A 27752-nucleotide genomic window follows, 5' to 3' on the forward strand; every position below is an offset into this window, starting at 1 on the left:
CGGAGACCGGAGCAGGGTGGAGTCTCCTCCCTGGCGACATTCCCGAGCTGCCCGCAGGCCATTCCGGGCTGTGCCGTGCCATGTCCCTCCCTGGCACGCCCATTCCCGGCTGCGCCATCCCGTGCCTGGCACGGCCGCTCGGGACTACAACTCCCAGCATGCCCCGCGGCCGCCCGGCCGCCATCTTTGTCACGTGATTGGCTGGGGCACTGCCGGTACCGCCCGGGACGGCACCGGGACAGCACCGGGACACGGGGGGACAGCACCGGGACACGGGGGGACAGCACAGGGACACGGGGGGACACCGCTAAGCAGTGCCATGAGGCCGCAGCGCCGGTACCGTCCCTGCCTGCTGCTCCTGCTGCTGCCGCTGCTGCCGCCGGTGCCTCCCGGGAGCGCCGCCGCCGCCGCCGCCGACCGGCCCAACTTCGTGCTGGTGCTGGCGGACGATCTCGGCTTCGGGGATCTGGGCAGCTACGGGCACCCTTCGTCCGCCACACCGCACCTGGACCGGCTGGCGGCCCGCGGGCTGCGCTTCACCGACTTCTACAGCAGCGCCGCCGTGTGCAGCCCGTCCCGGTACGGCGGGAACCGGGCACGGGCGGGATGGAGTGGGGGGAACCGGGAGGGATGGACCGGGAGAGCAGGGAGAAACGGGCACTGATGGACGCGTGGTGTCCCGGGATAAACGGGCAGTAATGGATGCGTGGTGTCCCGGGATAAACGGGCGGGGCTGTCCCCGCGGTGTCCCGGGATAGACGGGCAGTAATGGATGCGCGGTGTCCCGGGATAAACGGGGGGTGCTGTCCCCGCGGTGTCCCGGGACAGACGGGCAGTGCTGTCCCCGCGGTGTCCCGGGATAAAAGAGGGGGTGCTGTCCCCGCGGTGTCCCGGGATGTCCCGTGGTGTCCCGGGACAGACGGGCAGTGCTGTCCCCACGGTGTCCCGGGATAAACGGGCGGTGCTGTCCCCGCGGTGTCCCGGTACAGACGGGCGGTGCTGTCCCCGCGGTGTCCGGGCTGTCCCCACGGTGTCCCGGGACAGACGAGGGGATGCTGTCCCCACGATGTCCCGGCTATCCCCGCCGTGTCCGGGCTGTCCCCACGGTGTCCCGGGACAGACGGGCGGTGCTGTCCCCGCGGTGTCCCGGGATAGACGGGCGGTGTCCCGGGCTGTCCCCGCGGTGTCCCGGGACAGACGGGCGGTGCTGTCCCCCCCGTGTCCGGGCTGTCCCCCCGATCGTGCCCGTGTCCCCGCGGTGTCCGGGCTGTCCATGCGGTGTCCCGGGACAGACGGGCGGTGCTCTCCCGCGGTGTCCCGGGATAAACGGGCGGTGCTGTCCCCGCGGTGTCCCGGGATAAACGGGCGGGGCTGTCCCCGCGGTGTCCCGGGATGTCCCCACGGTGTCCCGGGACAGACGGGCGGTGCTGTCCCCACGATGTCCGGGCTATCCCCGCCGTGTCCGGGCTGTCCCCGCGGTGTCCCGGGACAGACGAGGGGGTGCTGTCCCCGCGGTGTCCGGGCTGTCCCGCCGATCGTGCCCGTATCCCCACGGTGTCCGGACTGTCCCCGCGGTGTCCCGGGACAGATGGGCAGTGCTGTCCCCGCGGTGTCCGGGCTGTCCCCGCCGTGTCCCGGGATAGCCGGAGGTTGCTGTCCCCGCGGTGTCCCGGGATGTCCCCTCGGTGTCTCGGGACAGACGAGGGGGTGCTGTCCCCGTGGTGTCCCGGGATAAACGGGCGGTGCTGTCCCCGCGATGTCCGGGCTGTCCCCACGATGTCCGGGCTGTCCCCACGGTGTCCGTGCCATCCCCCCGATGTCACCCGTGTCCCGCTGTCCCCGCTGTGTCCGTGCCATCCCCCCGCTGTCACCCGTGTCCCGCTGTCCCCACGGTGTCCGTGCCATCCCCCCGATGTCACCCGTGTCCCGCTGTCCCCGCTGTGTCCGTGCCATCCCCCCGCTGTCACCCGTGTCCCGCTGTCCCCACGATGTCCGTGCCATCCCCCCGATGTCACCGTGTCCCGCTGTCCCCTCAGTGTCCGGGCTGTCCCCACAATGTCCGTGCCATCCCCCCGATGTCACCCGTGTCCCGCTGTCCCCGCCGTGTCCGTGCCATCCCCCCGATGTCACCCGCGTCCCGCTGTCCCCGCAGGGCCGCGCTGCTGACCGGGCGGCTGCCGGTGCGCTCCGGGATCTACCCGGGGGTGTTCGAGCCGGGCTCCCGGGGGGGACTGCCGCTGGCCGAGGTGACAGTGGCCGAGCTGCTGAAGGCCCGGGGCTACGCCACGGCCATGGTGGGCAAGTGGCACCTGGGCTACGGCAGGAACGGCTCCTTCCTGCCCCTGCAGCAGGGCTTCGATCAGTTCCTGGGCATCCCCTACTCCCACGACCAGGTGAGCGTGGGGTGAGGGGACAGCCCCGGGGTGCGGGGACACAGCCCCGGGGTGAGGGGACGCAGCCCCGGGGTGAGGGGACACAGCCCCGGGGTGAGGGGACACAGCCCAGGGGTGAGGGGACACAGCCCCGGGGTGAGGGGGGACAGCCCCGGGGTGAGGGCACAGCCCCGGGGTGAGGGGGGACAGCCCCGGGGTGAGGGGGGACAGCCCTGGGGTGCGGGCACAGCCCCGGGGTGAGGGGCGCCCCTGTGGAAGGACGGGACACAGCACGGGCTGGGCATTTGGATACTCAGTTAATGGATTTTTAGTGGTTAATATGGATAAATTTCGACATTTTAGACATGGATAGGTATATCTAATATTTAAGTAAATGAATAAAATGCTAGAGGTGAAGTATATGTGAATAAAATATTATAAATATTATTAAAATGTGGAAATTATATAATATATAATATATAATATATAATATATAATATATTATATATATATAATATATAATATATAGTATATAATATATAAATATTATATATGATAATTATATATAATATGTAAAAATATTATATAATATATGATATCTATTATAGAACCTATATTATATATATATTTTATATATATAATACTATTATATTTTATTTTAAAAAAGATTTTATATCTTTCATATATTTTATATTAATTTTTAATATATTAATATATTTCAATATAAGCTCTAATTAATATTTAAAAATGTATAATATATAATATATTCTATGTATTATATAGACTACATATAGTATATATGTACACTATATATAGAGTATGTATATATAGTATATATAATAATATATACTATATATTATATGGGTTTTATAATATACAATATACAGAATATATTATATTATATTTTATTATATTATATTATATTATATTATATTATATTATATTATATTATATTATATTATATTATATTATATTATATTATATTATATTATATTATATTATATTATATTATATTATATTATATTATATTATATTATATTATATTATATTATATTATATTATATTATATTATATTATATTATATTATATTATATTATATTATATTATATTATTATCTAATACCACATAAATCATTTAATTCACCACACAAATGAAACCCCCAAATGATTAACACGCCAAAACCCACCACGCTCCCCAACCCAACCCAACCTAACCCAACCCAACCATTTTCCAACCCAACCCAACCCAACCCAACCCAACCCAACCCACCCCAACCCAACCCAACCCAACCCAACCCACCCCAACCCACCCCAACCCAACCCAACCCAACCCAACCCAACCCAACCCAACCCACCCCAACCCAACCCAACCCAACCATTACCCAACCCAACCCAACCCAACCCAACCCAACCCAACCCAACCATTTTCCAACCCAACTCACCTCCCGAGTGGAACCCTGAAGCGAATCCGGTGTCCCGGCAGGGCCCGTGCCAGAACCTGACGTGCTTCCCGCCGGACACCGCGTGCTTCGGGCCGTGTGACCGGGACGCGGTGCCGGTGCCGCTGCTGCGGGGCCGCGACATCGTGCAGCAGCCGGCGTTCCTGCCGGGGCTGGCCCCGCTCTACGGCCGCTTCTGCCGCGACTTCATCGCCCGCTGCGCCCAGCGCCGCCAGCCCTTCCTGCTCTACTACGCCTCACATGTGGGGAGGGGTGGGATCTGTGGGGTGGGGTCCGTGGGGTGGGATCCATGGGGTGGGATCAATGGGATGGGATGGGATCAATGCAATGGAATGGGGTGGGATCAATGGGATGGGATGGGATCCATGGGGTGGGATCCATGGGATGGGATCCATGGGATGAGATGGGCCAGGATCCATGGGATGGGATGCGATGGGATGGGATCCATGGGATGGGATCAATGGGATGGGATCAATGGGATGGGATGGGATCCATGGAATGGGATCCATGGGATGGGATCCATCGGATGGGATCAATGGGATGGGATCATGGGATGGGATGGGATCCATGGGATGGGATGGGATCCGTGGGGTGGATCCATGGGGTGGGACCCATGGGATGGGATGGGATCCATGGGATGGGATGGGATCCGTGGGGTGGGATCCATGGGATGGGACCCATGGGATCCATGGGGTGGGATCCATGGGGTGGGATGGGATCCATGGGATGGGATCCTTGGGTGGGATCCATTGGGTGGGATGGGATCCATGGGATGGGATCCATGGGATGGGATCAATGGGATGGGATGGGATCCATGGGATGGGATCCATGGGATGGGATCAATGGGATGGGATGGGATCCATGGGATGGGATCAATGGGATGGGATGGGATCAATGGGATGGGATCAATGGGATGGGATGGGATGGGATGGGATGGGATGGGATGGGATGGGATGGGATGGGATGGGATGGGATGGGATGGGATGGGAATGGGGAATGGGGATGGGGAAGTCAAAAGAGAAGGGAAAAAGGGAAGGGGAAAAGGGAAAAGGGGAAAAGGGAAGGGGAGGGAAAAGGGGGAAGGGAAAAGGGAAGGGAAAAAGGAAAGGATCCCGAGTCCCACAGGGAGAACAGCGAAGCCTCTCCCCTCTGCACCCCAAAATCTCCTCCTGGCTGCCCCGGCCTTGCCCTTCCCATCCAGAGCCGACCCTACTGGGACGGTGCCTTGGGGCTGCTGCTCCCTGCAGCTGTCCCCTGTGCCATCCCCGGGGAAAGGGGACAAGGGACACTCCCGTGGGCTCTGCCCGGGGCTGACAGCGTGCCCGTCCCTCCGGCAGCACACGCACTACCCGCAGTTTGCCAGCCGGGAGTTCGCGGGCACCACGCGCCGGGGACCCTTCGGGGACGCGCTGGCCGAGTTCGATGGCACGGTGGGACAGCTGCTGCAGGCCCTGCAGGACAACGGCCTGGAGAACTCCACGCTGGTGTTTGTCACCTCTGACAATGGGTGAGGCGCTGGCACCGGGTGGCACCGGGTGGCACTGCCAGTGTCACCCCCGGCCTCTGCTCTGGAGGGGACATGGGGTGTGAGCTCCGTGTTCTGTGACAGAAACACCCCCGGGGTTGGGTCAGGTGTGTGACAGCCCCCAAATGTCACCTAAAGGTTTGTGCCAGGTGTGTGACACCCCCTAAATGTCCCCAGAGGTTTGGGTCACCCCCAGATTGTCACCCAGGCTTTGTGCCACCAGTGTGACACCCCCAAATGTCCCCTAAAGGTTTGTGCCGGGTGTGTGACACCCCCTAAATGTCCCCAGAGGTTTGAGTCGCCCCCAAATGTCCCCCAGGGGTTGGGTCGGGTGTGTGACGCCCCCAAAATGTCCCCCAGGGTTAGGGACAACAATGTGACACCACAAATGTCCCAAAATATTTGTGCCAGGCGTGTGACACCCCCTAAATGTTCCCAGGGGTTTGGGTCACCCCCAAATGTCCCCCAGGGGTTGTGCCGGGTGTGTGACACCCCCAGATGTTCCTCAGGGTTAGGGACAACAGTGTGACACTACAAATGTCCCCAAATGTTTGTGCCAGGCGTGTGACATCCCCAAATGTCCCCGTGTCCCCCTGAGTGGTGGCCCCACCATGGGTGCCCCTCTCGGGTGTGTCCCAGCCCTCGGCTGTCCCCGGGGGTGGCAGAGTCCCCCTGGCACGGGTCACCCTCGTCCCTGTGGGGCCCGTGGGTGACAGCGTGTCCTTGTCCCTGTGGGGCAGGAGGTGACAGTGTGTCCCTGTGTCCCTGTGTCCCTGTGTCCCTGTCCCTGTCCCTGTCCCTGTCCCTGTGTCCCTGTCCCTGTCCCCATGTCCCTGTCCCTGTCCCCTGTCCCTGTCCCTGTCCCTGTCCCCGTGTCCCTGTCCCTGTCCCCGTGTCCCTGTCCCTGTCCCTGTCCCTGTCCCTGTCCCTGTGTCCCTGTCCCCATGTCCCCATGTCCCTGTCCCTGTCCCTGTGTCCCCCCATGTCCCCATGTCCCTGTCCCTGTCCCTGTGTCCCCCCATGTCCCCATGTCCCTGTCCCCATGTCCCTGTCCCTGTCCCCCTGTCCCTGTCCCCATGTCCCCATGTCCCTGTCCCTGTCCCCGTCCCTGTCCCTGTGTCCCCCTGTCCCTGTCCCCATGTCCCTGTCCCTGTGTCCCTGTCCCCCTGTCCCATGTCCCTGTCCCTGTCCCTGTCCCCATGTCCCCATGTCCCTGTCCCTGTCCCTGTCCCCGTGTCCCCCTGTCCCTGTGTCCCTGTCCCTGTCCCCGTGTCCCCGTGTCCCTGTCTCTGTCCCTGTCCCTGTCCCCGTGTCCCCGTCCCTGTGTCCCTGTCCCCCTGTCCCTGTCCCTGTCCCTGTCCCCATGTCCCCCTGTCCCTGTCCCTGTCCCTGTCCCTGTCCCCATGTCCCTGTCCCTGTCCCTGTCCCTGTCCCTGTGTCCCTGTCCCTGTCCCTGTCCCTGTCCCTGTCCCTGTCCCTGTCCCCATGTCCCCATGTCCCTGTCCCTGTGTCCCTGTCCCTGTCCCTGTCCCTGTCCCATGTCCCTGTCCCTGTCCCAGCCCCTCCACGCTGCGCAGGTCCCGCGGTGGCAGTTCGGGTCACCTCCGCTGTGGCAAAGGCACCACCTACGAGGGCGGCATGAGGGAACCCGCCCTGGCGTACTGGCCCGGCCGGATCGCGCCAGGTGAGCCGGGCCGGGCCGGGCCAGACCCGGGACAAAGTGGGGACAGAGCGGGACAAACTGGGGACAGAGCCGGGATAAACTGGGGACAGAGCCGGGACAGACCTGGGATAAACTGGGGACAGAACAGGGACAGACCTGGGAAAGACCTGGGATAAACTGGGGACAGAGCCGGGACAAACTGGGGACAGAGCCGGGACAAACTGGGGACAGACCCGGGATAAACTGGGGACAGACCCGGGACAGAGCTGGGACAGACCCGGGACAAACTGGGGACAGAGCTGGGACAGACCTGAGACAGACCGGGACAAATGGGGACAAACTGGGGTCAGACTGGGACAAACTGGAGACAAACATGGGACAAATGGGGACAAACCTGGGACAAACCCAAAACAAACCCAGAACAAACCCAGGCCAGACCTGGGACAAACCCAAAACAATCCCAGGTCAAACCCAGAACAAACCCAAAACAAACCCAGTCCAGACCCAGGACAAACCCAGGCCCAAACCCAGAACAATCCCAGAACAATCCCAGAACAAACCCAGGCCAAACCCAGGACAAACCCAGAACACACCCAGGCCAAACCCAGAACAAACCCAGGCCAGACCCAGAACAATCCCAGAACAAACCCAGGCCAGACCCAGGACAAACCCAGAATAAACCCAGAACAAACCCAGGCCAAACCCAAAACAATCCCAGAACAATCCCAGGCCAGACCCAAAACAATCCCAGGCCAATCCCAGGCCAAACCCAGGCCAGACCCGTGCCAGACCCGTGCCGGAGCCGTGCCAGCGGTGCCTATCCGCAGGGGTGACCCACGAGCTGGCCACCACGCTGGACGTGCTGCCCACGCTGGCGGCCCTGGCCGGTGCCACCCTGCCCGAGGTGGCCCTGGACGGCTTCGACCTGAGCGCGCTGCTGCTGGGCACCGGCCCCGTGAGTGCCACCGGCTTTGGAATTGTTTATATTCATTTATTTACATTGGGAATGGTCAATTGGAATAGCTGGGTAATGGTAATAATGATAATAATAATGATAATAATATTAATAATGTGGCTTCGACCTGAGCGCGCTGCTGCTGGGCACCGGCCCCGTGAGTGCCACCGGCTTTGGAATTGTTTATATTCATTTATTTACATTGGGAATGGTCAGTTGGAATAGCTGGGTAATGGTAATGATGATAATAATAATGGTAATAATAATAATAATAATAATAATAATAATAATAATAACAATAACAACAACAATAATAATAATAACAGGAAGAATAATAATAATAGTAGTAATAATAATCACAACTTGGATTTTCTCATGCAGAAAGATGATTTTTATTGGTTTATTTAAGATCAATTGTAAATGATATTTGAATTTATAATATAATATAACATACATATATATACATATATATAACATTATATAACACATAACAATATATATCACAATATAATACGTATATAATATAATATATATAATATATTATGTAATTATAGAATATATATTATGTATTATATAATACAACATTATATATAGATATATATAGCATAATATATTATATTATATTGCATTACATTATATTATGTTATATTATATTATATATTGTATTATATTGTAATTTAATAATTTGTTATTATAATACTAACCCAGATTTTTCATGAAGAAAACCAGATTTTTATTAGTTTATTTTAAATCAATTATAAATGCTAATTGAAATAATATTATAATGTAATACAATATAATAATATAGTATGTTATATAATGTAATATATATGTACGTATTATATTATATTATATTATATTATATTATATTATATTATATTATATTATATTATATTATATTATATTATATTATATTATATTATATTATATTATATTATATTATATTATATTATATTATATTATATTATATTATATTATATTATATTATATTATATTATATTATATTATATTATATTATATTATTATATATATAATATAATATAGTAGGATATCGTACGGGTCTACCGGGTCTACCGGAGCTCCCGGTTCTCCCGGTGCTCCCGGAGCTCCCGGTGCCACCGGCGCTGTCCCGGTTCTCCCGGAGCTCCCGGTGCTCCCGGTGCTCCCGGTGCTCCCGGTGCTCCCGGTGCTCCCGGTGCCACCGGCGCTGTCCCGGTACTCCCGGTGCTCCCGGTGCTCCCGGTTCTCCCGGTTCTCCCGGTGCTCCCGGTGCTCCCGGTGCCACCGGCGCTGTCCCGGTACTCCCGGTGCTCCCGGTGCTCCCGGTGCTCCCGGCGCTCCCGGCGCTCCCGGCGCTCCCGGTGCTCCCGGTACTCCCGGTGGTCCCGGTGCCACCGGCACTGTCCCGGTGCTCCCGGTTCTCCCGGAGCTCCCGGTGCTCCCGGTACTCCCGGCGCTCCCGGTACTCCCGGAGCTCCCGGTGCTCCCGGTGCTCCCGGTACTCCCGGCGCTCCCGGTTCTCCCGGAGCTCCCGGTGCTCCCGGTGCTCCCGGTGCCACCGGCGCTGTCCCGGTACTCCCGGCGCTCCCGGTTCTCCCGGAGCTCCCGGTGCTCCCGGTGCTCCCGGTGCCACCGGCGCTGTCCCGGTGCTCCCGGCGCTCCCGGTTCTCCCGGAGCTCCCGGCGCTCCCGGTTCTCCCGGTACTCCCGGTGCTCCCGGTGCCACCGGTGCCACCGGCACTGTCCCGGTGTTCCCGGTGCTCCCGGAGCTCCCGGTGCCACCGGCGCTGTCCCGGTGCCCGCAGAGCCGCCGCCGCTCCGTGTTCTTCTTCCCTCCGGCCCCCGACCCGGTGCGCGGCCCGTTCGCCATCCGCCTGGGCAGGTACAAGGCGCACTACTACACACAAGGTGGGCGCTGCGCAGGGGGTTTGGGGTTTGGGGTTTGGGGTTTTTTTGGGGGGGATTTGGGGTTTTTTGGGGGGGCATTTGGGGTTTTTTTGGCGGGTTTTCTTGGGAGGGATTTGGGGTTTTTTGGTGGGGATTTGGGGTTTTTTGGGGTTTTTTTGGGGGGATTGGGGTTTTTGGGGGGGGGGATTTTGGGGGTTTTTGGGGGGGCATTTGGGTTTTTTGGGGGTTTTTTTGGGGGGGTTTTGGGTTTTTTGGGGGGGATTTGGGGTATTTTATTGGGGGGGATTTGGGTTTTTTGGGGGGGGATTTGGGTTTTTTTTTGGGGGGGTGTTTTGAAGTTTTTTGGGGGGGGGATTTGGGGATTTTCTAGGGAGGGATTTGGGGCTTTTTGGGAGGGATTTGGGGTTTTTTTTGAGGAAGGATTTGGGGGTTTTTTGGAGGGGGGATTTGGGGTTTTTTGGGGGGCGATTTGGGGGTTTTGGGGGAGGGATTTGGGGGTTTTTGGTGGGGATTTTTGGGGAGGGATTTGGGGGTTTTTTTTCGGAGGGTTATTTTGGAGATGGATTTGTGGATTTTTTAGTGGGTTTTTTGGGGAGGATTTGGGGGTGTTTTTTTGGGGGGTTTTGGGGTTTTTTTGGGGGGGGATTTGGGTTTTTTTTTTGAGGGGGGATTTGGGGTTTTTTTGGGGGGGATTTGCGGGTTTTTGGGGGGGGTTGGTTTTTTTTTGGGGGGGGTTGGGTTTTTTTGTGGAGCATTTGGGGTTTTTTGGGGGGGTTATTTTGGGGAGGGATTTGGGGTTTTTTTGGCGGGTTTTTTTGGGGGGATTTGGGGTTTTTTAGGGGGGTTATTTTGGGGAGGGATTTGGGGATTTTTTGGCGGATTTTTTTCGGAGGGTTATTTTGGGGATGGATTTGGGGGTTTTTTGGTGGGTCTTTTCGGGGTGGATTTGGGGTTTTTTTAGGGGAGGGATTTGGGGGTTTTTTTTGAGGGGGATTTGGAGTTTTTCTGAGGGGGGATTTGGGGTTTTTTAGGTGGTTTTGGGTTTTTTTTGGGGAGGGATTTGGGGTATTTTTTGGGGGGGATTTGGGGTTTTTTTCGAAGGGTTATTTTGGGAAGGGAATTGGGGATTTTTTGGAGGTTTTTTTGGGGAGGATTTGGGGGTTTTTTGGGGGGGGTTTGGGTTTTTTTGGGGGGGATTTGGGTTTTTTTGGGGGGTTTTTTTTGGGGGGGAATTTGGGTTTTTTTGGGGGGTGTTTTGAAGTTTTTTTGGGGGGGATTTGGGGCTTTTTGGGGGGGGGTTTGGGGAGGGATTTGGGGTTTTTTTGGCGTGTTTTTTGGGGGTGGATTTGGGGGATTTTTGGGGAGGGATTTGGCGGGTTTTTTTGGGGGGGGATTTGGGTTTTTTGGGGAGGGATTTGGGGTTTTTTTTTGGGGAGTTGGGTTTTTTTGGGGGGGGGATTTGGGGTTTTTTGGGGGGGTTATTTTGGGAGGGATTTGGGGTTTTTTGGGAGGGGATTTGGAGTTTTTTTTGGGGGGGTTGGGGGTTTTTGGGGGGGGGATTTTGGGTTTTTTTCTGGGGTAGGATTTGGGGGTTTTTAGGGGGTGTTTGGGGGGTTATTTTGGAGGCATTTGGGGTTTTTTGGGGGGGTGTTTTGAAGTTTTTTTGGGGAGGGATTTGGGGTTTTCTCAGGGTTTTTTTGGCGGGTTTTTTTGGGGGAGGGATTTGGGGGTTTTTTGGCAGGTTTTTTTGGGGGGAGATTTGGGGTTTTTTGGAGGTGTTTTGAAGTTTTTTTGGGGAGGGATTAGGGGTTTTTCGGGGGGCTTTTCGGGGCTGGGCGGATCTCCGTGAGCACACTGCACGCTCATCTCCGTGCTGGGGCTCAGGTTCCTTCCACAGCGACACCACCCCGGACCCGGCGTGCCACGGGCTGACCCCGCTGACCCCACACCTGCCCCCGCTGCTCTTCGACCTGGAGGCCGATCCCGCCGAGAACTACGACCTGCTGCAGGCCCGGCCGGGCCCCGAGGCGCTGCAGGCGCTCAAGGACATCGCCCTGGAGAAGGTCCTGCTGGAGCAGCGCCTGCGCTTCGGGGACAGCCAGATGGCCAAGGGCCAGGACCCCTCGCTGCAGCCCTGCTGCGCCCCTGCCTGCACCCCAAAACCGTCCTGCTGCCGCTGCTCCCCGCGGTGACCCCACAAAGGGGCCGGCACCGAAACCCGGCTCGGCTCGGGGAGCACTCGGGGTGGGATTGGGGAGATTATGGAAAACAGGGCCTGGTGATACGTGTGGGGAATTCCAGGGGAGCCTTGGGCAGGGTCCCTGACCCGTTCTAGAATCACTGACCCATTCCAGGATTCATTACCTGTTCCACAATCCTGACCCGTTCCAGGATCCGTGACCTTTTTCCAGGAGGATCCATGACCCATTCCAGGCTCCCTGACCCATTCCAGGATCCCTGACCTGTTCCAGGAGGATCCTGATCCGTTCCAGGATCCCTGACCCATTCCAGAATCTGTGACCTGGTCCAGGCTCACTGACCCATTCCAGAATCCCTGACCCATTCCAGGATCCATTACCTGTTCCAGGATCCCTGACCCGTTCTAGGGTCCCTGACCCATTCCAGGAGGATTCTGACCCATTCCAGGATCCCTGACCCATTCCAGGAGGATCCTGACCCGTTCCAGAATCCGTGACCCATTCCAGAATTCCTGACCCATTCCAGGATCCCTGACCCGTTCCAGGATCCCTGACCCATTCCAGGAGGATCCCTGGCCAGTTCCAGGATCCCTGACCCATTCCAGGCGGATCCTGACCCATTCCAGAATCCCTGACCCATTCCAGGAGGATCCTGACCCATTCCAGGAGGATCCTGACCCATTCCAGGAGGATCCCTGACCCATTCCAGAATCACTGACCCATTCCAGAATCCATTACCTGTTCCAGAATCCTGACCCATTCCAGGATCCCTGACCCATTCCAGGAGGATCCTGACCCATTCCAAGATCCCTGACCCATTCCAGGCTCCCTGACCCATTCCAGGATCTATGACCTGGTCCAGAATCACTGACCCGTTCCAGGATCCCTGACCCGTTCCAGGCTCCCCGACCCATTCCAGGCTCCCCGACCCATTCCAGGATCCCTGACCCATTCCTGGAGGATCCTGACCCGTTCCAGGCTCCCTGACCCATTCCAGGAGGATACCTGACCCGTTCCAACATCCCTGACTCGTTCCAGGATCCATGACCCATTCCAGGATCCCTGACCCATTCCAGGAGGATCCTGACCCGTTCCAGAATCCCTGACCCGTTCCAGGATCCCTGACCCATTCCAAGAGGATCCCTGACCTGTTCCAGGAGGGTCCTGATGCATTCCAGGAGGATCCTGACCCATTCCAGGCTCCCTGACCCATTCCAGGATCCCTGACCCGTTCCAGGAGGATCCCTGATCCATTCCAGAATCCGTGACCCATTCCATAACCCCTGACCCATTCCAGGATCCCTGACCCATTCCAAGAGGATCCTGACCCGTTCCAGGAGGATCCCTGACCCATTCCAGGCTCCCTGACCCATTCCAGGATCCCTGACCCGTTCCAGGATCCCTGACCCATTCCAAGAGGATCCCTGACCCATTCCAGGATCCCTGACCCATTCCAGGATCCCTGACCCATTCCAGGATCCCTGACCCATTCCAGGAGGATCCTGACCCATTCCAGGAGGATCCTGACCCAATCCAGGATCCCTGACCCGTTCCAGGATCCCTGACCCGTTCCAGGATCCCTGACCCGTTCCAGGAGGGTCCTGACCCATTCCAGGATCCCTGACCCATTCCAGGAGGATCCTGACCCATTCCAGGAGGATCCTGACCCATTCCAGGAGGATCCCTGACCTGTTCCAGGAGGATCCCTGACTCGTTCCAGGCTCCCTGACCCGTTCCAGGATCCTGACCCGTTCCAGGAGAATCCTGACCCATTCCAAGATCCCTGACCCATTCCAGGCTCCCTGACCCATTCCAAGAGGATCCCTGACCCATTCCAGGAGGATCCCTGACCCGTTCCAACATCCCTGACCAGTTCCAGGATCCCTGACCCATTCCAGGATGATCCTGACCCATTCCAGGAGGATCCTGACCCATTCCAGGAGGATCCCTGACCCATTCCAGGATCCCTGACCCGTTCCAGGATCCCTGACCCGTTCCAGGAGGATCCTGACCCATTCCAGGAGGATCCTGACCCATTCCAGGATCCCTGACCCATTCCAGGATGATCCTGACCCATTCCAGGAGGATCCTGACCCATTCCAGGAGGATCCTGACCCATTCCAGGAGGATCCTGACCCATTCCAGGAGGATCCTGACCCATTCCAGGATCCCTGACCCGTTCCAGGAGGATCCCTGACCCATTCCAGAATCCCTGACCCGTTCCAGGAGAATCCTGACCCATTCCAAGAGGATCATGACCCATTCCAGGATCCCTGACCCGTTCCAGGCTCCCTGACCCATTCCAGGATCCCTGACCCATTCCAGGCTCCCTGACCCATTCCAGGATCCCTGACCCATTCCAGGAGGATCCCTGACCCATTCCAGGAGGATCCTGACCCATTCCAGGAGGATCCTGACCCATTCCATGATCCCTGACCCGTTCCAGGATCCCTGACCCATTCCAAGAGGATCCATTACCCGTTCCAGGATCCCTGACCCTTTCCAGGAGGATCCTGACCCGTTCCAGGATCCCTGACCTGTTCCAAGATCCCTGACCCATTCCAAGAGGATTCCTGACCCATTCCAGGAGGATCCCTGACCTGTTCCAGGATCCCTGACCTGTTCCAGGAGGATCCTGACCCATTCCAGGAGGATCCTGACCCATTCCAGGATCCCTGACCCATTCCAGGAGGATCCTGACCCATTCTAGGAGGATCCTGACCCGTTCCAGGCTCCCTGACCCATTCCAGGCTCCCTGACCCATTCCAGGAGGATCCTGACCCGTTCCAGGATCCCTGACCTGTTCCAGGAGGATCCTGACCCATTCCAGGAGGATCCTGACCCGTTCCAGGATCCCTGACCCGTTCCAAGAGGATCCCTGACCTGTTCCAGGAGGATCCTGACCCATTCCAGGATCCCTGACCCATTCCAGGATGATCCTGACCCATTCCAGGAGGATCCTGACCCATTCCAGGAGGATCCCTGACCCATTCCAGGATCCCTGACCCGTTCCAGGATCCCTGACCCGTTCCAGGAGGATCCTGACCCATTCCAGGAGGATCCTGACCCATTCCAGGATCCCTGACCCATTCCAGGAGGATCCCTGACCCATTCCAGGATGATCCTGACCCATTCCAGGAGGATCCTGACCCATTCCAGGAGGATCCTGACCCATTCCAGGAGGATCCTGACCCATTCCAGGAGGATCCTGACCCATTCCAGGATCCCTGACCCATTCCAAGAGGATCCCTGACCCGTTCCAGGAGAATCCTGACCCATTCCAGGAGGATCCTGACCCATTCCAGGAGGATCCTGACCCGTTCCAGGAGGATCTTGACCCATTCCAGGAGGATCTTGACCCATTCCAGGATGCCTGACCCATTCCATGATCCCTGACCCGTTCCAGGCTCCCTGACCCATTCCAGAATCCGTGACCCATTCCAGGATCCCTGACCAGTTTCAGGATCCCTGACCAGTTTCAGGATCTGTGACCCATTCCAGGCTCCCTGACCTGTTCCAGGAGGATCCTGACCCATTCCAGGATCCCTGACCCATTCCAGGCTCCCTGACCTGTTCCAGGAGGATCCCTGACCCATTCCAGGATCCCTGACCCATTCCAGGATCCCTGACCCATTCCAGCCTCCCTGACCCATTCCAAGAGGATCCTGACCCATTCCAGGAGGATCCTGACCCATTCCAGGAGGATCCCTGACCCGTTCCAGGATCCCATACCCGTTCCAGGAGGATCCTGACCCATTCCAGGAGGATCCTGACCCGTTCCAGGATCCCCTTCCCTGTCTCCCCCTCGTGTCCCCAAAACCAGGCCCAACCCCTCCCTTCTCCCCCAAATTGTCCCACCCTTGTTTTTCCCAGGAGACCGAACTGGGCTGAAAATGTGGATGGTGGGTGTGTGATTTTGCTGAAAATGTGGATAGTGGGTGTGTGATTTTGCTGAAAATGTGGATAGTGGGTGTGTGATTTTGGCCACGGGAATCATTTTTTGCAGTAGCTGGGAGTGGGACATGTCCAGGGCAGTGACACTGGTGTCCCCTCTCACTCCCATGGACGAGGGCATTATTTCCAGGATAAAACGTGGTACGGTGTTCTCAGGGGATTTCCACGTAAATCACTGCTTTGTCTTACAATTTTCTAATTAATATTGCTGCAATTAATTGTTTGATTCCTAATCTCATGGCTGCTTGCAGTAAATTGTTTCTAACCTCTGATCTTTGCCTTTTGTGGATTGAGCAGGAACGTGGGTTTGGTTTCAGGACCACCAAACTGGAGAATTCCATCCTTAAACCACCACCACAGGCAACAAAACTTTAATTCAAGAATTAAATCAATTTGAGGTTCTGTGAGGTGGGCTCAGGGCAGGAACCACCTGGGGCTGCTGGAGATCCTCTGCAGCCAAAACTGGATCTGTTCCCCTCCTGCTCACACTGTCCTGTTCTTCAGGAGCTCCAACACCTTCTGCAGCTTCCTGAGGAACCCTGTCAAGGTTTTCTTTGGGAAGGAAATGTCCATGGCTGGCTGGCTGCTCTCAGGTCCTGGCTCTGGGTTTGTTGGCACCAGTTCTGGTGGATCTGGCGAGTTCAGGGTGGCCTTTGGTGCTGGTGCTGGTCCCGTGGGGCTGGGGCCGGCGTGGGCACAGATCCAGGAGTGGAAGTGCTGGGTGGAGGTGAAGATGCCAGGTCTCCTAGCCCCAGCACAGCCCTTGCCCCAACTGGCCAGTCCCACCAGCCAGAAGTGGTCATGGGTCTTGTCCTTGCAGACCAGGGGACCCCCGATGTCCCCCTGTGCCAGGAGAGAGGGGTCAGGGGCCGTGCCGGGGTCACAGCCACACCTCGGGGTGATGGGGACACTGGATGGGGTTTGGGGACAGGGGAGGCAGAGATGGGGAGTGGCAGCCCTGGGACACGGGACAGGGATCCAGGGATGGGACAGGGAACAGGAGCCCCTGGACAGGGACAGGGACAGGGACAGGGACAGGGACAGGGACAGGGACAGGGACAGGGACATGGGGATGGGGACAGAGCAGTGACAGGGTGGGACAGGGGTGGCCTGGGCTGGGCTGGCCCCGAGGGGATTCAGGGGTGGAAGGGGAAGGGAAAAACAGCACAGAGGCCCAGGAGAGGGATGTGGGAACTGGGGAAGGGCAGGACAGCCCTGGGGACATGGGACAGGACAGGGACATGGGGATGGGACATCGCTCAGTGGTGGGGACACGGGGCTGGGAGGGCACCGGGCCAGGCCCAGAGGGTGCCAAGGCAGGGATGGGCTGGGGGTCCCTGTGCTGGCTCAGAGGGGTCCCTGTGTCCCTGTGCTCCCTCAGAGTGTCCCTGTGCTGGCTCAGGGGGTCCCTGTGCTGGCTCAGAGGGGTCCCAGGGTCCCTGTGCTGGCTCAGGGGGTCCCTGTGCTGCTCAGAGGGTCCCTGTGCTGGCTCAGAGGGTCCCTGTGCTGGCTCAGAGGGTCCCTGTGGTCCCTCAGAGGGTCCCTGTGCTGGCTCAGAGGGGTCCCTGTGCTGGCTCAGAGATGTCCCTGTGCTGGCTCAGAGGGTCCCTGGGGTGGCTCAGAGGGTCCCTGTGCTGGCTCAGAGGGTCCCTGTGCTGGCTCAGAGGGTCCCTGTGCTGGCTCAGGGGGTCCCTGTGGTCCCTCAGAGGGTCCCTGTGCTGGCTCAGAGGGTCCCTGTGCTGGCTCAGAGGGTCCCTGTGGTCCCTCAGAGGGTCCCTGTGCTGGCTCAGGGGGTCCCTGTGGTCCCTCAGAGGGTCCCTGTGGTCCCTCAGAGGGTCCCTGTGCCCAGCCCGGCCCAGCCCCACCTGGCAGGTGTCGATGCCGCCCCGCGGGTACCCCGCGCACAGCTCCTGGGGCTGCACGGCCCCCCCGTACCAGCGGCTGCTGTTGCACACTTGGGCGTCCATCAGCCGCACTTTGGCCTCCTGCAGCAGCGGGCGCGGGCCGGGGGCTGCGGGCACAGGGGGCACTGAGCGCCGGCACCTCCCCGGGCACGGCCCCAGCCCCGGGCCGGGCCGTGCCCCCGTCCCGCCGTGTCCCTGCCCGCAGCTCCGGGCACACGGGGCCCGGCTCCCGCCGCCTCGGCCTCGGCCCGGCCCGGCCCGGCCCCGCGGTGCCCGGCTGCTGCCCGGCCGCGGGCGGGCACTGACCGCTGTCCGGGGCGGCTCTCCAGCCCGCGATGTAGCAGGTTCTGAGCTCGGGCACTGCCAGGGAGCTGTCGGGCACGCAGCCCAGCTGGATGTAGTCGCTGCACTCCACGGGCCGCTCCAGCTCCAGCAGCGCCATGTTGTTCCGCGCCGTGGCCGCCACGTAGGCCGGGTGCTTCAGGAGCTGCTTGATCTGGAACTCCGCGGCCCCGGGGCCCGGCTGGCTCAGGTCCGTGGCCCCGATCACCACCTTCCACTTGAGGACATCCCTGGGGGCCGTGCAGAGTGACAGGGAGCGGGGACAGCGCTGGCACGGCCCGGCGGCTCCGGCCCTCTGCTCCCACAGCAGGGAGGGGAGGCGGCCATGGGGCAGCACAGGGGGCTGCAGGCCTGGGGCCAGGCCCTGCTGGGGACACCCCTGACATTGCTGGGGACATCCCTGACATTGCTGGGGACATCCCTGACATTGCTGGGGACACCCCTGACCCTGCTGGGGACATCACTGACTCTGCTGGGGACATCCCTGACATTGCTGGGGACACCCCTGACATTGCTGGGGACACCCCTGACAGTGCTGGGGACACCCCTGACAGTGCTGGGGACCCCCCTGACATTGGTGGGGACATCCCTGACATTGATGGGGGACATCCCTGACATTGCTGGGGACATCCCTGACCCTGCTGGGGGACATCCCTGACATTGCTGGGGACATCTCTGACCCTGCTGGGGGACATCTCTGACCCTGCTGGGGGACATCTCTGACCCTGCTGGGGGACATCTCTGACCCTGCTGGGGGACATCCCTGACATTGATGGGGGACATCCCTGACATTGATGGGGGACACCCCTGACATTGATGGGGGACATCCCTGACATTGCTGGGGACACCCCTGACATTGATGGGGACATCCCTGACATTGCTGGGGGACATCACTGACATTGCTGGGGGACATCCCTGACATTGCTGGGGGACACCCCTGACATTGCTGGGGGACATCCCTGACATTGCTGGGGGACACCCCTGACATTGCTGGGGGATGTCCCTGACCCTGCTGGGGACATCCCTGACATTGCTGGGGGAACATACTGGGTCCTGCTGTGGGGACACCCCTGACATTGCTGGGGACACCCCTGACATTGCTGGGGGACATCCCTGACATTGCTGGGGGATGTCCCTGACCCTGCTGGGGACATCCCTGACATTGCTGGGGACACCCCTGACATTGCTGGGGACACCCCTGACATTGCTGGGGGACATCCCTGACATTGCTGGGGACACCCCTGACATTGCTGGGGGACACCCCTGACCCTGCTGGGGGACACCTCTGACATTGCTGGGGACATCCCTGACCCTGCTGGGGACACCCCTGACCCTGCTGGGGACATCCCTGACCCTGCTGGGGGACACCCCTGACATTGTGGGGGATATCCCTGACATTGCTGGGGACATCCCCTGACATTGCTGGGGACATCCCTGACATTGCTGGGGGACATCCCTGACATTGCTGGGGACATCCCTGACATTGCTGGGGACATCCCTGACATTGCTGGGGGACATCCCTGACATTGCTGGGGACATCCCTGACATTGCTGGGGACACCCCTGACATTGCTGGGGACACCCCTGACCCTGCTGGGGACATCCCTGACATTGCTGGGGGACATCCCTGACATTGCTGGGGGACATCCCTGACATTGCTGGGGACACCCCTGACATTGCTGGGGACATCCCTGACATTGCTGGGGACATCCCTGACCATGATGGGGGACATCCCTGACCCTGCCAAGGAGAGTTCTGTGCTGTGGGGACATTCCTGTCTCTGCTGAGGGGACATTTCTGTCCCTGCTGTGGGGATACCCCTGACCCTGTTGTGGGAACATCCCTGTCCCTGCTGTGGGGACATCCCTGATCCTCCTATGGGAGCATCCCTGTCTCTGCTGTGGGGACATCACTGACCACCCCTGATCCTCCTGTGGGGACATCCCTGAGCCTGTTATGGGTACATCCCTGTCCCAGCCGTGGGGACAGCCCTGATCTTCCTGTGGGCACATCCCTGTCCTAGGTGTGGGGACATCCCTGACACTCCTATGGGAGCATCCCCGTCTCTGCTGTGGGGACATCACTGACCACCCCTGATCCTACTGTGGGGACATCCCTGTCCCTGTTGTGGGGACAACGCTCATCCTCCTGTGGGCACATCCTTGTCCTTGCTGTGGGGACACCCCTGACCCCGCTGTGGGGACACCCCTGTCCCCGCTGTGGGGACGCCCCTGTCCCTGCTCTGGGGACACCCCTGACCCCGTTCTGGGTACACCCCTGACCCCACTGTGGGGACACCCCTGTCCCCGCTGTGGGGACACCCCTGACCCCGCTCTGGGGACACCCCTGACCCCGCTGTGGGGACACCCCTGTCCCTGCTGTGGGGACACCCCTGACCCCTCTGTGGTGACACCCCTGTCCCCGCTGCCCTTACCCCGCCCCGCTGAAGCAGCTGGCGGCCGTGAGGACCCAGCGGTGGCTGACGAGTGCCCCCGAGCACATGTGCCACGTGCCGTTGTCCCGGGTGACCTGGATGCTGGCGATGCCAGGCCAGGCCCCCGCGTTGACATCCAGGCTGGTGGCCTTGGCAGAGCGCGAGGAGCCGAACTCGGGGATGGCGGAGCTCTCGTTCAACACCATGGGCCAGAGCCCACAGGTGCCTCTGGAAGCACAGAGCCATCACTGCCCTGCTCGGGGACAGCGGGGACAGGGACCCCGAGGGGCTCCTCTGTGCCCAGGCTGTGCCAGGGCAGCCCTCGAGTGTCCCCGAGCCCCCCGGGCACTGACCTGCAGGTGTCCCAGGTGGCCCACACGGACCCAACGAGGGCCAGCAGGACGAGCAGTCTCAGCAAAGCCATCGCTGCCAGCGCAGGTGGCAGAGGCGGAGCAGAGCTGTCACCTCTGGTGCCACCCACGGCCCTGGCAGTGCCCACGGTGCCACCAGGCCGGGCTGATGTCACAGAGGGGCGGTTCCATTGCGGGGCGCGGTGGCCTCGGGTGGCGTGGGGGCAGTGGCAGAGGGAACATCCCGGATCCAGGAATCCCACCTGGCACCCAGGGCACAGCGGGGACAGCGGGATGAGGGTCAGAGACACGAGCTGGTGGCAGAGGGGACAGCCCTGGGTGGCAGCAGCAGCTCAGGGTGGCACCTCCAGCTGTGCCCGCTCCTGTCCCTCTCCGGGGCTTTTCCCAGCCCTGGCACAGCTGAGGCTCTGCTGGGGCAGCCTGGGCTGGAGAAGTTTCTCCCTCTGGCACCTCCAGGCTGGGCTGGTTTGGAGCAAACCCCGCAGGAGGAATTCACCCCACACAAACCCCACACACCACTCAGGGGTTTGCAAGTCAGAGCTGAAATTTGAGTCAAAGGATCCAATAAATGCACGGAAATACAGAAAAATTGGGTTAAAACCACAAAGTCGGGGCACAAGTGACACCCTGTGAGTGGCACAGTCAGGACCAGCTGTTGAAGTGGCCCTGCTGGTCTGGTTCTCCAGTGGTGGTGGCTGTGTCCCAAATCCCCAAACCTTGAGATGACATCCCCTAAATCCAGGCAGGAATGTCCAGAACCTCCCCCAGGGCGAGGAGTTTCACAAAGGGGTGATGGAACCCCGTGAGTTTTCGGGTTTTTCTGGAATCCCTGAAGGTTGTTCTGCTGCACCCTTGAGTTCCTGGTGGCCTGTGAGCAGGGATGACCCCTCAGGGTGGGAGTTTTGACCCCAGGAGTCCCTCAGAAGGTGCTGGGGAACCATCAGTTACACCCAGGCTCATCCTCCCCTCATCCCCCCAAACCAGGAGCCAACCCCAACCTTTTGTCCCCAGATTGTGCCATCCTCCTCAAGACTGGAATGACAACGAGGATAATTGGGAACAACTCTATTTGAAGAACAAACCGAAGCTCATCTCCAGGGTGGGCAGAAGGGGGATAATGAGCAGGACAGAGCAGAGCTGGGCACCAGGGTGGCTTTGGCACAGCCACAGCTCCAGCAGGCAATGGCTGTGCCCCCCTGCAGCCAGCCCTGGGGCTGCTCCCCCTCTGCTCAATCCAGTTTGTCCCGCAGGAACTCCAGGAACTCCTGCAGATTGGTGAATAACCTCAGCAGGATGGATTTGGGGAATGAAATTGTTATCAACTTCTCTGCTCCTGGTTCTTCTTCCTCCTCATCTTCTGGTTTTGGTATCGGTTCTGGTTCTGGTATCGGTACTGGTATTGGTACCGGTTGGGGTGCTGATTGTGGTTCTGGTTCCAGTTCTTCTTCGGGTTCTTCTGGTGGTTCTTCCTCAATGATGGGGGTGGGTGGCTCCGGCTCGGGCGGTGGAGCCTCCGTGTCCGGCAGCACCATTCCCATCTGCACCTGGATCCAGGTGTGGAAGTGCTGGGTGGAGGTGAACACCCCGGGTCGCTTCTCTCCAGCACAGCCCTTGCCCCAGCTGGCCAGTCCCACCAGCCAGAAGTAGTCACCATCGTTGTCCTTGCAGACCAGGGGACCCCCGATGTCCCCCTGCGCCAGGAGAGAGGGGTCAGGGGCTGTGCCGGGGTCACAGCCACACCTCGGGGTGATGGGGACACTGGATGGGGTTTGGGGGCGCAGTGACAAGCTTTGGGGACAGGGGGACACTGGGATGGGGACCCACGGATGGGGAGTGGCAGCCCTGGGACACAGGACAGGGATCCATGGATGGGGAAGGGAGTAAAGTAGGGATAAAGGGCAGGGTGGGCCATGCTGGGATCGGGGTCCCTGTGCTGGCTCAGAGGGTCCCTGTGGTGGCTCAGAGGGTCCCTGTGTGGCTCAGAGGGTCCCTGTGCTGGCTCAGAGGGTCCCTGTGGTCCCTCAGAGGGTCCCTGTGCTGGCTCAGAGGGGTCCCTGTGTCCCTGTGCTGGCTCAGGGGGTCCCTGGGCTGGCTCAGAGGGTCCCTGTGCTGGCTCAGAGGGTCCCTGTGGTGGCTCAGAGGGGTCCCTGTGCTGGCTCAGAGTGTCCCTGTGCTGGCTCAGAGGGTCCCTGTGCTGGCTCAGAGGGTCCCTGTGTCCCTGTGCTGGCTCAGAGGGTCCCTGTGGTCCCTCAGAGGGTCCCTGTGGTGGCTCAGAGGGTCCCTGTGCTGGGTCAGAGGGTCCCTGTGGTCCCTCAGAGGGTCCCTGTGCTGCTCAGAGGGGTCAGAGGGGTCCCTGTGCTGGCTCAGAGGGTCCCTGTGTGGCTCAGAGGGTCCCTGTGCTGGCTCAGAGGGTCCCTGTGGTCCCTCAGAGGGTCCCTGTGCTGGCTCAGAGGGGTCCCTGTGTCCCTGTGCTGGCTCAGGGGGTCCCTGGGCTGGCTCAGAGGGTCCCTGTGCTGGCTCAGAGGGTCCCTGTGGTGGCTCAGAGGGTCCCTGTGCTGGCTCAGGGGGTCCCTGTGGTCCCTCAGAGGGTCCCTGTGCTGGCTCAGGGGGTCCCTGTGGTCCCTCAGAGGGTCCCTGTGCTGGCTCAGAGGGTCCCTGTGCTGGGTCAGAGGGTCCCTGTGGTCCCTCAGAGGGTCCCTGTGCCCAGCCCGGCCCAGCCCCACCTGGCAGGTGTCGATGCCGCCCCGCGGGTACCCCGCGCACAGCTCCTGGGGCTGCACGGCCCCCCCGTACCAGCGGCTGCTGTTGCACACTTGGGCGTCCATCAGCCGCACTTTGGCCTCCTGCAGCAGCGGGCGCGGGCCGGGGGCTGCGGGCACAGGGGGCACTGAGCGCCGGCACCTCCCCGGGCACGGCCCCAGCCCCGGGCCGGGCCGTGCCCCCGTCCCGCCGTGTCCCTGCCCGCAGCTCCGGGCACACGGGGCCCGGCTCCCGCCGCCTCGGCCTCGGCCCGGCCCGGCCCGGCCCCGCGGTGCCCGGCTGCTGCCCGGCCGCGGGCGGGCACTGACCGCTGTCCGGGGCGGCTCTCCAGCCCGCGATGTAGCAGGTTCTGAGCTCGGGCACTGCCAGGGAGCTGTCGGGCACGCAGCCCAGCTGGATGTAGTCGCTGCACTCCACGGGCCGCTCCAGCTCCAGCAGCGCCATGTTGTTCCGCGCCGTGGCCGCCACGTAGGCCGGGTGCTTCAGGAGCTGCTTGATCTGGAACTCCGCAGCCCCGGGGCCCGGCTGGCTCAGGTCCGTGGCCCCGATCACCACCTTCCACTTGAGGACATCCCTGGGGGCCGGGCAGAGTGACAGGGAGCAGGGACAGCGCTGGCATGGCCCGGCGGCTCCGGCCCTCTGCTCCCACAGCAGGGAGGGGAGGCGGCCATGGGGCAGCACAAGGGGCTGCAGGCCTGGAGCCTGACCCTGCTGGGGACACCCCTGACATTGCTGGGGACACCCCTGACATTGCTGGGGACATCCCTGACATTGCTGGGGACATCCCTGACATTGATGAGGGACGTCCCTGACCCTGCTGGGGACATCCCTGACATTGCTGGGGACATCCCTGACCCTGCTGGGGGACACCCCTGACATTGCTGGGGACATCCCTGACATTGATGGGGACATCCCTGACATTGATGGGGACATCCCTGACATTGCTGGGGACATCCCTGACATTGCTGGGGGACATCCCTGACCCTGCTGGGGACACCCCTGACATTGATGGGGGACAACCCTGACATTGTGGGGACATCTCTGACATTGCTGAGGGACATCCCTGACCCTGCTGGGGGACACCCCTGACATTGCTGGGGACAGCCCTGACATTGCTGGGGACAGCCCTGACATTGCTGGGGACAAACCTGACCCTGCTGGGGGACATCCCTGACATTGATGGGGGAACATCCCTGACCATGCTGGGGACATCCCTGACATTGCTGGGGACACCTCTGACATTGCTGGGGACACCCCTGACATTGCTGGGGACACCCCTGACATTGATGGGAGACACCCCTGACATTGCTGGGGACATCCCTGACATTGCTGGGGACATCCCTGACATTGATGAGGGGACACCCCTGACATTGCTGGGGACATCCCTGACATTGATGGGGGACACCCCTGACATTGCTGGGGACATCCCTGACATTGATGAGGGGACATCCCTGACATTGCTGAGGGAACATCCCTGACAATGCTGGGGGACATCCCTGACCCTGCTGGGGACATCCGTTACCCTGCTGGGGACATCCGTGACCCTGCTGGGGGACACCCCTGACATTGATGGCGGACATCCCTGACATTGCTGGGGACACCCCTGACCCTGCTGGGGGACACCCCTGACATTGATGGGGGACATCCCTGACATTGCTGAGGGAACATCCCTGACATTGCTGGGGGACATCCCTGACATTGCTGGGGACATCCCTGACATTGCTGGGGGGACATCCCTGACATTGCTGGGGACACCACTGACATTGTGGGGACATCCCTGACATTGCTGGGGACATCCCTGACCCTGCCAAGGAGAGTTCTGTGCTTTGGGGACATTCCTCTTTCTGCTGAAGGGACACCCATGTCCCTGCTGTGGGGATACCCCTGACCCTGTTGTGGGAGCATCCCTGTCTCTGCTGTGGGGACATCACTGACCACCCCTGATCCTCCTGTAGGGACATCTCTGTCCTTGCTCTGGGGACATTCCTGACCATGTTGTGGGGACACCCCTGACCCCGCTGTGGGGACACCCCTGACCCCGCTGTGGGGACACCCCTGACCCCGCTGTGGGGACACCCCTGTCCCTGCTGTGGGGACACCCTTGTCCCCACTCTGGGGACACCCCTGTCCCCGCTCTGTTGATACCCCTGTCCCCGCTCTGGGGACACCCCTGTCCCCGCTGTGGTGACATCCCTGTCCCCGCTGTGGTGACATCCCTGTCCCCGCTGTGGGAACACCCCTGTCCCCTCTGTGGTGACACCCCTGTCCCCGCTGCCCTTACCCAGCCCCGCTGAAGCAGCTGGCGGCTGTGAGGACCCAGCGGTGGCTGACGAGTGCCCCCGAGCACATGTGCCACGTGCCGTTGTCCCGGGTGACCTGGATGCTGGCGATGCCAGGCCAGGCCCCCGCGTTGACATCCAGGCTGGTGGCCTTGGCAGAGCGCGAGGAGCCGAACTCGGGGATGGCGGAGCTCTCGTTCAACACCATGGGCCAGAGCCCGCAGGTGCCTCTGGAAGCACAGAGCCATCACTGCCCTGCTCGGGGACAGCGGGGACAGGGACCCCGAGGGGCTCCTCTGTGCCCAGGCTGTGCCAGGGCAGCCCCCGAGTGTCCCCGAGCCCCCCGGGGCACTGACCTGCAGGTGTCCCAGGTGGCCCACACGGACCCAACGAGGGCCAGCAGGACGAGCAGTCTCAGCAAAGCCATCGCTGCCAGCGCGGGTGGCAGAGGCGGAGCAGAGCTGTCACCTCTGGTGCCACCCACGGCCCTGGCAGTGCCCACGGTGCCACCAGGCCGGGCTGATGTCACAGAGGGGCGGTTCCATTGCAGGGCGCGGTGGCCTCGGGTGGCGTGGGGACAGTGGCAGAGGGAATGTCCCGGATCCAGGGATCCCACCTGGCACCCAGGGCACAGCGGGGACAGCGGGATGAGGGTCAGAGACACGAGCTGGTGGCAGAGGGGACAGCCCTGGGTGGCAGCAGCAGCTCAGGGTGGCACCTCCAGCTGTGCCCCTCCTGTCCCTCTCCGGGGCTTTTCCCAGCCCTGGCACAGCTGAGGCTCTGCTGGGGCAGTCTGGGCTGGAGAAGTTTCTCCCTCTGGCACCTCCAGGCTGGGCTGGTTTGGAGCAAAACCCACAGGAGGAATTCACCCCCCACAAACCCCACACACCGCGCAGGGGGTTTGAAAGTCAGAGCTGAAATTTGAGTCGAAGGATCCAATAAATGCACAAAAATACAGAAAATTTGGGTTAAAACCACAAAGTCAGGGCACAAGTGACACCCTGTGAGTGGCACAGGCAGGACCAGCTGTTGAAGTGGCCCTGCTGGTCTGGTTCTCCAGTGGTGGTGGATGTGTCCCAAATCCCCAAACCTTGAGGTGACATCCCCTAAATCCAGGCAGGAATGTCCAGAACCTCCCCCAGGATGAGGAGTTTCACCAAGAGGTGATGGAACCCCGTGAGTTTTCGGGTTTTTCTGGAATCCCTGAAGGTTGTTCTGCTGCACCCTTGAGGTCCTGGTGGCCTGTGAGCAGGGATGACCCCTCAGGGTGGGAGTTTTGACCCCAGGAGTCCCTCAGAAGGTGCTGGGGAACCATCAGTTACACCCAGGCTCATCCTCCCCTCATCCCACCCAAACCAGGAGCCAACCCCACCCTTTTGTCCCCAGATTGTCCCATCCTCGTCAAGACTGGAATAACAAGGAGGATAATTGGGAACAACTCTATTTCAAGAACAAACTGAAGCTCATCTCCAGGGTGGGTGGAAGGGGGACAATGAGCAGGACAGAGCAGAGCTGGGCACCGGGGTGGCTTTGGCACAGCCACAGCTCCAGCAGGGAATGGCTGTGCCCCCCTGCAGCCAGCCCTGGGGCTGCTCCCCCTCTGCTCAATCCAGTTTGTCCCGCAGGAACT

At 59.6% G+C, this 27752-nt stretch overlaps 3 protein-coding genes across 4 annotated transcripts; 1 reads left to right on the forward strand and 2 right to left on the reverse strand.

The window, feature by feature from the left end:
- Positions 1 to 221: 221 nt before the first annotated feature.
- ARSA (arylsulfatase A) lies at positions 222 to 12203 on the forward strand. The gene is made up of 8 exons (XM_032752522.3): positions 222 to 579; positions 2153 to 2393; positions 3855 to 4073; positions 5169 to 5338; positions 6916 to 7040; positions 7847 to 7974; positions 9779 to 9881; positions 11766 to 12203. Exons 1-8 carry the CDS (start codon positions 320 to 322, stop codon positions 12071 to 12073), a joined length of 1554 nt encoding a protein of 517 aa, XP_032608413.3. The 5' UTR covers positions 222 to 319; the 3' UTR covers positions 12074 to 12203.
- Positions 12204 to 16405: 4202 nt separating this feature from the next.
- Positions 16406 to 21211, reverse strand: LOC121469172 (acrosin-like). Its single transcript, XM_072918182.1, has 5 exons — positions 21066 to 21211; positions 20713 to 20940; positions 18244 to 18509; positions 17899 to 18044; positions 16406 to 16876 (listed from the first exon to the last, which is right to left on the reverse strand). Exons 1-5 carry the CDS (start codon positions 21134 to 21136, stop codon positions 16517 to 16519), a joined length of 1071 nt encoding a protein of 356 aa, XP_072774283.1. The 5' UTR covers positions 21137 to 21211; the 3' UTR covers positions 16406 to 16516.
- A 995-nt stretch (positions 21212 to 22206) lies between these two features.
- Positions 22207 to 26345, reverse strand: LOC121471048 (acrosin-like). Of its 2 annotated transcripts, none has more exons than XM_072923987.1 (4): positions 26125 to 26345; positions 24152 to 24417; positions 23807 to 23952; positions 22207 to 22774 (listed from the first exon to the last, which is right to left on the reverse strand). In XM_072923987.1, the coding sequence occupies exons 1-4, from the start codon at positions 26328 to 26330 to the stop codon at positions 22313 to 22315; spliced, it is 1080 nt and encodes a 359-aa protein (XP_072780088.1). In that variant the 5' UTR covers positions 26331 to 26345; the 3' UTR covers positions 22207 to 22312. The 2 variants fall into 2 exon arrangements, with proteins under 2 accessions (XP_072780088.1, XP_072780089.1); XM_072923988.1 differs by having other exon boundaries at positions 22208 to 22774; positions 23877 to 23952.
- Between the last annotated feature and the right edge of the window lie 1407 nt (positions 26346 to 27752).

Source organism: Taeniopygia guttata, chromosome 1A, assembly GCF_048771995.1.
Source record: "Taeniopygia guttata chromosome 1A, bTaeGut7.mat, whole genome shotgun sequence".
Lineage (NCBI taxonomy): Eukaryota > Metazoa > Chordata > Aves > Passeriformes > Estrildidae > Taeniopygia > Taeniopygia guttata.

What these genes read in the sequence shown, in the direction of transcription:
- LOC121471048 (XM_072923987.1), bottom strand. Translation starts at nt 26,330, where the DNA reads ATGGTGTTGAACGAGAGCTCCGCCATCCCCGAGTTCGGCTCCTCGCGC. An exon ending in GAGAGCCGCCCCGGACAGCG is followed by an intron (nt 23,953 to 24,151) that starts GTCAGTGCCCGC and finishes CTGTGCCCGCAG; the next exon opens with CCCCCGGCCCGCGCCCGCTG. An exon ending in GCGGCATCGACACCTGCCAG is followed by an intron (nt 22,775 to 23,806) that starts GTGGGGCTGGGC and finishes CTCCTGGCGCAG; the next exon opens with GGGGACATCGGGGGTCCCCT.
- LOC121469172 (XM_072918182.1), bottom strand. Translation starts at nt 21,136, where the DNA reads ATGGCTTTGCTGAGACTGCTCGTCCTGCTGGCCCTCGTTGGGTCCGTG. An exon ending in AGCTGCTTCAGCGGGGCGGG is followed by an intron (nt 18,510 to 20,712) that starts GTAAGGGCAGCG and finishes CACGGCCCCCAG; the next exon opens with GGATGTCCTCAAGTGGAAGG. An exon ending in GCGGCATCGACACCTGCCAG is followed by an intron (nt 16,877 to 17,898) that starts GTGGGGCTGGGC and finishes CTCCTGGCACAG; the next exon opens with GGGGACATCGGGGGTCCCCT.
- ARSA (XM_032752522.3), top strand. Translation starts at nt 320, where the DNA reads ATGAGGCCGCAGCGCCGGTACCGTCCCTGCCTGCTGCTCCTGCTGCTG. An exon ending in TGCTCTACTACGCCTCACAT is followed by an intron (nt 4,074 to 5,168) that starts GTGGGGAGGGGT and finishes TCCCTCCGGCAG; the next exon opens with CACACGCACTACCCGCAGTT. An exon ending in GCCCGGCCGGATCGCGCCAG is followed by an intron (nt 7,041 to 7,846) that starts GTGAGCCGGGCC and finishes GCCTATCCGCAG; the next exon opens with GGGTGACCCACGAGCTGGCC.